This window comes from Salminus brasiliensis, chromosome 5 (assembly GCF_030463535.1).
Source record: "Salminus brasiliensis chromosome 5, fSalBra1.hap2, whole genome shotgun sequence".
Lineage (NCBI taxonomy): Eukaryota > Metazoa > Chordata > Actinopteri > Characiformes > Bryconidae > Salminus > Salminus brasiliensis.
Window position 1 is genome coordinate 44,985,503 of NC_132882.1, and position 10,000 is coordinate 44,995,502.

The 10,000-nt window shown below is 42.5% G+C and overlaps 1 protein-coding gene across 1 annotated transcript in view; it reads left to right on the forward strand.

Annotated features, from left to right (window-relative positions):
* The window catches only part of pitpnc1b (phosphatidylinositol transfer protein cytoplasmic 1b), a 24,663-nt gene that overhangs the window by 2,873 nt on the left and 11,790 nt on the right, over positions 1–10,000 (forward strand). Inside the window, 3 exon segments of the mRNA XM_072679069.1 lie at positions 3,413–3,561; positions 8,796–8,884; positions 9,424–9,431. Coding sequence (XP_072535170.1) covers positions 3,413–3,561; positions 8,796–8,884; positions 9,424–9,431 — 246 coding nt within the window.

Consider the following 10,000-nt stretch of genomic DNA (forward strand, 5'->3'; position numbering starts at 1 on the left):
AACAGCGTTACGTCCCACCACTGAGCTTACGTTTTAATACTGAGGTATGGAGAACACTTCCAAGGCCTGTGTGTGTGTGTGTGTATGTGTGTGTGTGTTAGCATGGGAAGCATATATCAACCTACACCACAGCTGTGCTGAGATGGTTCTTCCAGGTCAAAGTGAACTTTAGCACTAAGTTAACCCACAGCTAGGGAAGTGGTTTAGCCTTTGACCACACTTTCGTAGCCCAGGTAAAACTTTAAACCTGACCAGAACAGCTTCAGATCACTTTGCACATCTTCACAGTGTGTGTGTGTGTGTGTGTGTGTGTGTGTGTCTGTGTGGGGCGTTTATCTTCAACTGTGTATCCGTCTCAGCACGCCACTGTTTTCCCAGAAACAAGCCGGACTGGTTGACCTGTTTTATCCCTCAGGCTGTGAGAAGAATTCCCAAGAAAAACACCAAATCTTTACAACCCCAACTAACGACCATGAGCAGAAACTGTACAACAGTGAAAGTATGGTACTGTATCCCAATCTAACTCAATTAAAGAGCTGAAACTGTACTATAGTGAAAGTATGGTACTGTATCCCAATTTAACTCAATTAAAGAGCTGAAACTGTACTATAGTGAAAGTATGGTACTGTGTCCCAATCTAACTCAATTAAAGAGCTGAAACTGTACTATAGTGAAAGTATGGTACTGTATCCTAATCTAACTCAATTAAAGAGCTGAAACTGTACTATAGTGAAAGTATGGTACTGTACCCCAATCTAACTCAATTAAAGAGCTGAAACTGTACTATAGTGAAAGTATGGTACTGTACCCCAATCTAACTCAATTAAAGAGCTGAAACTGTACTATAGTGAAAGTATGGTACTGTACCCCAATCTAACTCAATTAAAGAGCTGAAACTGTACTATAGTGAAAGTATGGTACTGTATCCCAATCTAACTCAAAGAGCTGAAACTGTACAACAGTGAAAGTATGGTACTGTATCCCAATCTAACTCAATTAAAGAGCTGAAACTGTACTATAGTGAAAGTATGGTACTGTATCCCAATTTAACTCAATTAAAGAGCTGAAACTGTACTATAGTGAAAGTATGGTACTGCATCCCAATTTAACTCAATTAAAAGAGCTGAAACTGTACTATAGTGAAAGTATGGTACTGTACCCCAATCTAACTCAATTAAAGAGCTGAAACTGTACTATAGTGAAAGTATGGTACTGTATCCCAATCTAACTCAATTAAAGAGCTGAATCTGTACTATAGTGAAAGTATGGTACTGTATCCCAATCTAACTCAATTAAAGAGCTGAAACTGTACTATAGTGAAAGTATGGTACTGTATCCCAATCTAACTCAATTAAAGAGCTGAAACTGTACTACAGTGAAAGTATGGTACTGTATCCTAATCTAACTCAATTAAAGAGCTGAAACTGTACTATAGTGAAAGTATGGTACTGTATCCCAATCTAACTCAATTAAAGAGCTGAAACTGTACTATAGTGAAAGTATGGTACTGTACCCCAATCTAACTCAATTAAAGAGCTGAAACTGTACTATAGTGAAAGTATGGTACTGTACCCCAATCTAACTCAATTAAAGAGCTGAAACTGTACTATAGTGAAAGTATGGTACTGTACCCCAATCTAACTCAATTAAAGAGCTGAAACTGTACTATAGTGAAAGTATGGTACTGTATCATAACCTCCCACCACATCCCTAATGCAGCAGCAGCTTTTAAATGAGCGGTATCTCTCTGAATGGCCCTCAGTCATTGTTCCCTGTTCGGTACTTTTCCACTGAAGCTGATCTTTCTAGCGATGCCGAGATAATGAACTTCATGAGCGCGCTGTCGTAGTCGTCATGGACGCAGGCTGATGAGGGCTGGATGATGAATGGGTGTTTTTTAAATGCAGCTTTCAAAACAAATGGTTCAGATGAACGTGGAGATGACTTGGAGGGTTTCTCGCAGTCGCGTCCTGCCAGTTCATCAGCGTCCAAGCTGAGATGGATGGCAGAGGGCAGAGAAAGCGCAAAGAGAGAGAGACGGGAGGGTCGAAATGCAGGGAAGCCCACTTGGGCCTGAGTGATTCATGGGTGACAGCATTGCTCGCAACACTAACCTCAGTGAAGCGCTCGTGTTCGGGGGCCGAGCACCTGCTAATCTGTAAATTACTGAGGTCAGAATCACTTTTTAGGAAGAAAGACTGATTGATTAGGTGATTGATTGCTTGATCAATTCTTTAATTGCCCTGTCAGTGGTAGTTGTTTCCAGTGCAACACGATGTAATACATGTCTGTTACAATATACATCAGTACACAACAGGATATAATGCACACAGGCCTACAATATGCCCTGATGAATTGTGACAAATGAGATTAATCACAATTCTCACGAATAACAGTGCGATTAATTGTGATTAATCGCGATTAGTTACACAAAGTAATGCGATTTGTCACCATTAGCTACTTTTTTAAAAATCCAGTGCAATTAATCACAGTCCCTTGCACAAAACAATGTGATTGATCAAAACCAACTACGAAAGTGAGGTGCAATTAATCGTGATTAATTCCACAACATAATGTGATTAATCACAATTAAATCCAAAAGTCGGTGCAATTAATCACAATTATCTGACAAAATAATGTGATTCATCATGATTAGTTATGAAAGCTGAAGCGATTAGTCACGATTATTTGCAAAAGAGCGCTGTGATTAATCGCGATAAACTACGAAAGCCAATATGATTAATCACAATTCATATTGTCTAGATGAAGGGATTGATCATGATCAGGAACACAGACTAGTGTGATTGATTGTGATAAACTACACAGTAAATCAGAACTGACCATGAAAACCGGCGAGATTAATCATGATTAGCTCTACCAAATAACGTGATTAATCGGTATTGTAATTGATCACGAGCCTCTTCACAAACAGTTATTAATTGCAATTAACTACACAAAACTACACAATAGTGATAGATATACACCAGAAGCTACACGGCAAAGAGGATCGATTAGGATAATTGTCATGCTTCATGCTAGTACAGGGATGTTTTGGCCGTCAGGAGAGGCTGTCCGGCTTCAGGTTTGGGCTTCTCTTTCATGCCCCCTGCAGACCTCTTACTCACAGCCTGTGGGACATTTGCTTAGTTAGCTAGCTAGCTATTTCATTCCGTTTACCTGTTTTCAGCCAATCTACAGATGGATATGCTAATTTTACAACTGAATGCTAAATCCGGCTAACTAACTAACGAGCTAGCTAGCAATTGTACAAGATCTCCAACCATGCTTCAGTCTTTAATGTGCTGGCAAGTTCAAAAAGACAGTGTTGTGGTTGTAACTTTTGTTATTGTTATTATAGTTATTGTTGTTGTAACTATGGCAACAGGCTCATTTGTTGTCTCGACTCTCTCAGTACAAGATTGGGCAGCTGTACATGATCAGTAAACACAGCCATGAGCAGAGTGGTGGAGGCGAGGGGGTGGAGGTGGTCCGCAATGAGGCTGACACTCACCCTGAGTATGGACGAGGCCAAGTCACGGAGAAACGCATTTACCTCAACAGGTAAGAACACACACACACACTCACACACACACACACTCATGCACACCGATTGGTCACTTGGCCGCTGTCGTCTGTGTTTGGGGGTCACTCTTCAGCTCCTTCAGTGGCTTTTTTTTTTATAAATCTTGTTGCAAACACCAATCAATGTGATTAATAGTGATTAACTACACAAACCAATGCGATTAATCATGATTAATTACACCAATAAATGTGATTAATCGGGAATAACTACACAGACCAATTTGATTGATCTGGATGAACTACGCCAATCAATGTGATTAATCATGCGTAACTACAATCAATGCAATTTATCGTGATTAACCACACAAACCAATGCAATTAATCATGATTAATTACACCAAAAATGCAATTAATCGGGATGGACTACACCAGTCAGTGTGATTAATCATGCATAACTACACCAGTCAATGCAATTATTGTGATTAACCACACAAACCAATGTGATTAATCATGATTAATTGCACCAATAAATGTAATTAATCTGGAGTAACGACAACAATCAATGTGATTAATTGTGAATAACCACACAAACCATGCGATTAATCATGATTAATTACACTTATAAATGTGATTAATCGGGATTAACGGCGCCAATCAATGTGATTAAACATGCGTAACTATACCAATCAATGTGATTAATTGTGATTAACTCCACCAATCAATGCAAATAATTGCGATTAACCACACAAACCAATGCGATTAATCATGATTGATTACACCAATAAATGCAATTAGTCGTGATTATCTACACCAAACATCCAGATTAATCATGGCCAACTGCACAAAAGAATGTGATCAATCACACTGCAATCTACTGTGATTAATCAGCGTTCTCATCACATCAGTCCACACCTAATCAGTCCCTATAGAAGCTGCTTCGTACACAGAACAGCAGTCAGGAGGTGGAACAGCGTCCAGAAGCACCTGGTCGAAGCTTCCGGCCCTCCACCACCTCCTTCGCTCCTTCATAATCGCTCCTTCCTCTCCTCCTTCAGCCTGTCAGGTAGCTGATGAAGGCTGATGATGGAGTCTTTTGCTAACGTCCTCAGGACTGTAATTACTCAGCTTTAGAGCCTTTAATTGGTGTGTGATGCACAGCTGGCTTACGCTCAGCCCTTCCTCCTGCTCTGATTTCCTCTCACCCTCGCACTCGACGCACTGAAGTAAACTGGAGCAGAGAGTTTTCAGCTTCATGAGCATCTTTTTTAACCCTTTTTTTCTGAATACATATCTATGGATTTATAAAGAGATCCACAAACAAGCAGAGGACTAAAAGTAACCTTGAACCTCCATGTGGAAATAAGTTGTTCTGAGACACATTTTAATACCTAGTTACTGTTTATTCACAGATTTGAGCAGATTGGGAAACAATAACCATAAAGTGTGGCCTGATGTAGCCTCCAGCCCGGCCTCACCCCCGTCCTTGTCCCCTGTGTTCCCTCTTATCTGCTCCTCCTGTTGTGGGTTCCCCACCCTGCCTTTGACATTCCCTTCACCTGTGTGTTATCTCTGGCCCTGCCCCCTAGTCATTGCCCCCAGCTGTTTCTTGTCTGTGTTCGGTGTACGCATACCCCTTAGCTTGACCCTGGTCAGCTTCGTATGTACTTAGCATGACTCCTCGCTACCTAATACACAAAAAAACAAGGAACATAGAGACTGTGGAACCACGAAACACTGCAAAACACAAACACAAACAAGACCAAAAAAAAAAAGCAGACAAGAAACACCTGGGAGCAATGACGAGAGGGGGCGGGGCTACTGCTGACAAAACAGATAATAAAGGCAATATCAAACTGCTGTATGCTAATAGATTGCTATATGTAATTGTGCTGTACTTTTGTGATGTCACAAACACATTGAATTCAAAACATGCTGATTTTGCAGCTTAGTTGCACTATAAATTATTCAGTTTTTACTATGAACTATTTCAGCAAATCTATTTTTATCCACTATGAATTATTCAGTATCCACTATAAATTATTCAGTATCTGTTATGAATTATTCAGTATCCATTATGAATTATTCAGAATCTACTATGAATTATTCAGTATCCACTATGAATTATTCAGTATCCGCTTTAAATTATTAAGTATCCGCTATGAATTATTCAGTATCTACTATGAATTATTTAGTACCAATAATGAATTGTTCAATATTTACTGTGAATTATTCAGAATCCACTATGAATTATTCAGTATCCGCTACAAATTACTCAGTATCCACTATGAACTATTCAGTATCTACTATGAATTATTTAGTACCAATAGTAAATTGTTTAATATTTATTATGAATTATTCAGTATCCACTATGAATGTTTCGCTAATTACTATGAATTATTGAGTATCCACTATGAATTACTCAGAATCTATTATGAATTATTCAGTATCCGTTATGAATTATTCAGTAATTACTATGTATTATTCAGTATCCACTATGAATGTTTCACTAATTACTATGAATTATTGAGTATCCACTATGAATTATTCAGTATCCGTTATGAATTATTCGGTATCCACTACGAATTATTCAGTATCCACTATGAATTATTCAGTATCCGTTATGAATTATTCTGTATCCACTATGAATTATTTAGTATCCGCTATGAATTATTCAGTATCCGCTATGAATGACTCATTCATTGAGAGTTTAAGGGGTTAAGCCGCTTGTCTGTGATATGGACCCTTTAACTCCGGCTGCAGATCTACAGTGAGGGCAAACGCAGAGCGAGCAGCAGGGTAACGTGTCTCAGACTGGTTAAAGTCCGCTCACTCGAGTGGATTCACTTCCTAGCACTGCGCCTAAGCACACACACACACACACACACACTCTCGCGCACACACACACTCTCGCGCACACACTCGCTCGCACACACGTGCACACACTGCCATCGCAGGCTGGAGATAACACAGAAATGACTCGACTGCCAGCAGTAGAACAAATTTCTTGAAGCATTAATGCGTTAGCAAAGGCCACAAGGGCAGAGCATTACCTTCTTAATGGGCAAATAAATCCGCTAATGCGGCTGATTATCACAGCAGCACAGAGACCAACAGCTCCACTCCAACACTGCCATCATTACAGCACACTCCCTCACACGGCCAGGAGACACGTCCCCCTCACGTACAGTCAGGGGTTACGCTCTTTCGGCCGGACCGAGACTCGAGCCGAGGAACCCTGGCAGTGTTAGCGGTGAAATATGAAAGGTGCTATAAATGAATTTACTGAGCCTTTAAGGTGGTGAGTACTGTGGACTAGCCCTAGCTAGCCCTCAGGTGTCACTTAACCCGCCAGTTTACCACCCTGTTATTTTACTTGTGAAGCTCTGCTCTGATTGGCTGGTTTACGCCACAGGCGACGGCTCCCAGAACTCACATAACACTGAAATGATTCGAGTTGTCCGAGTCTTACTGAGAGGATAGTGCTGCTGTCCTCTCATTGTGTCCTCTCAGCGCCATGTGCTGTTTGCAAACTGAACAGGTTGTAGCCAGTTAGCTTTTAGCCTTGCCCCCACTCGCTTCTTCAGGTTTGGCTTCCTCGACTCTTACTGGTGCTAAAAAAAAAAACGCTGGTCATCTTCTGATGTACGTTTAGGGAGTCAGGGGAGCGGACGATCACCTAGCGTTAGCTTTTAGCCTAGTAGTTACTGCACATTTTAAGGTGTAAATATAACAAGTCAAGACTGTGATGTAACAGTTTGGGGGTTTCGGAATCGGCCCGTTTTTGGGGGGCAGGAAAACTCAGTTGTTTTTTTTAGATCTGGAACGAAGGACTGCTGACCAGTATCCACAGATTTGACCGCAGGGCTTTAGTGTGTGAAGCAATCTAAGAGGAACACCCCCAGTATTACACCTGTATTACGGTCGGGAAACTCGAGGCATGAGGGTTTATTTACTTCAGCGTGATCAGCAGCTACACAAACGGTCAGACATCCCCGGCCTGGCCGGCCGCACCAGTGGGGTGAGGTGTTGTATGCTGTATGCTGATGACCTTGTTCTAACGTCCAGCACAGAACAGGTCTTACAGCCGAGCCTGTCAGACCCGCAGCCGCTCCACCGCCGCTAACCCGAACACAACAGGGGTCAGGAGTTTCCAGAAGGAAAACAGATCCCAGACACGTCCTACATCCCAGCAGCAGCTTCACTTCAGAGAGAGAGGAGGGAGAGAGAGCGCGAGAGAGAGCGAGAGTGAGAGAGAGAGAGTGAGCGAGTGAGCATGACAGACATAAGCAATCTGCAACTGATCTATCACTTTTTTTTCCTTTGTTCTTCCTGATTCCACTGATCCATCCTCTCGTCCATCCATCAATCACTTTATTCCTCTGGCTGTACGTCTAAATCCTCTCTCGCTCTCTCTCTCTCTCTTTTGCTCTCGCGCTCTCTCTCTCTCCTGTGTGGGCAATACCAATGAATGACAGTAGAAAGCACGGACAGCGCAACGTCCCTCAAAAGCGAAGTCACCACAGGTCTAGCGCCTCTGCTGGTTGGTTGCAGTATGAGGCGTAGCTCCGCCCATCCCCGTATGTTTCAATGCCAAAATCCCACCTATTTAGCTCATTTGAGGTTAGCTAAGGTCTTCAGATGTTTACCGCAACTTTTATTTTGGTTTGTTGAACATTTACTGGTGTTTTATGGCGAATCTAACCAAAATATGTCCCGCTTTTATAGCCAAGGTTAGCATTGTTAGCATTGTCCCAGCTTAGCATTGCTAGCTAGCATTGTCCCTTGTTATCATTGTTAGTGATACCAGTTGATGGAAACGCATTTGCTGTATTTTGCGCATCCAAACACCATGGAAACAGTTGGAAATCCGACTTTTAGGGACATTTCAGACGAAATTTTGTACTTGGAAGTTGAAAATTGCGGCATCCCAGTTCAAACGAACCTCAGCATAAGAAGCTAGCCTGGTTAGAAGCGCTGGACTCTTGCTTGCCGTTGATTTAGCTACTCCAGCACTGAAAAAGCATGCAAACGAAGCTAGCTATCACAAGGCTAGTCCTACGCTTTTCTGCCGGGCCTGCTGGGCCTGTTTACTGGACTGTTTTTGATGCTGGATCAAAAATGAGCAAGTGTCCCAATACTTTTGTCCATACAGTGTACCTAACTAACTCAGCTTCTCACACAGGCTACGCAGGGGATTAGCGTAACGTCCGTGCAGAAAGACAATGCTACAGAAAGTGATGCTATGCTAACACTTCTTTCCTCTGTGTGTTCAGCAAGCTGCCGTCCTGGATGAGGAAGTTCGTACCCATGATCTTCTACGTGACGGAAACAGCCTGGAACTTCTACCCGTACACGGTCACAGGTCAGACTGACTACGTACACGTGACTTTTCCGAAGAGTGAGGAGTGTCTTCTGCTAATGCTAATGTTTCCATCCGCACATTATTAGCACCCACACGTGAGCAGAGGTTAGACAACTGGCTAGAAGATATGTGAACAGGTTTATACTGGTCTGGTACCGGTCTGGTACTGGTCTGGTACTGCTTGATCTGCATACCAGTGTCTAAAATACTGGGATATACTGGTTTGGTGCTGGTTAACCAGCATGGTAATGTTCATAACACAGCATATGCTGGTTTATACTGGTCTGGTGCTGACTGGTACTGGTCTGGTACTGGTCTGGTGCTGGTAGGTCAGTTCACACAGTGTTTAGCAGGATTTATTGATTATTATAATTGATTATCGTTGAAGAACTGAACAGTTGAACTGTCCTAATGTGTGCCTTGATCTATGCTGGTGTCTAAATTCATAACTGTAATCCAGTAACTCTCTCTCTCTCTCTCTCTCTCTCTCTCGCTCTCGCTCGCCCCGCTCTCTGTCTACTGGCATTTCTTTGCTGCAGAGTATTCGGTAAGTATCCTCACTCATCAGCTCTGACACTGATGCAGTCTTCATTCTCTGGCCATCTGAACGTACACTGTAATCAGCATCATCTCTCTCTCTCCCTCTCTCTCTCCCTCTCTCTCCCTCTCTCTCTCCCTCTCTCTCCCTCTCTCTCTTTCCCTCTCTCTCTCTCTCTCTTACTCTCTCTCTCTCTCTCTCTCTTACTCTCTCTCTCTCTCTCCCTCTCTCTCTTACTCTCTCTCTCTCTCTTACTCTCTCTCTCTCTCCCTCTCTCTCCCTCTCTCTCTCCCTCTCTCTCTTACTCTCTCTCTCTCTCTCTCTCTCTCTCCCTCTCTCTCCCTCTCTCTCTCTCTCTCTCTCTCTCTCTCTTTTCCCCTCTCTCTCTCTCCCTCTCTCTCTTACTCTCTCTCTCTCTCTTACTCTCTCTCTCTCTCTCTCCCTCTCTCTCTCTTTTCCCCTCTCTCTCTCTCCCTCTCTTTCCCTCTCTCTCTCTCTCTCTTTTCCCCTCTCTCCCTCTCTCTCTCTCTTACTCTCTCTCTCTCTCTCTCTCCCTCTCTCTCCCTCTCTCTCTCTCT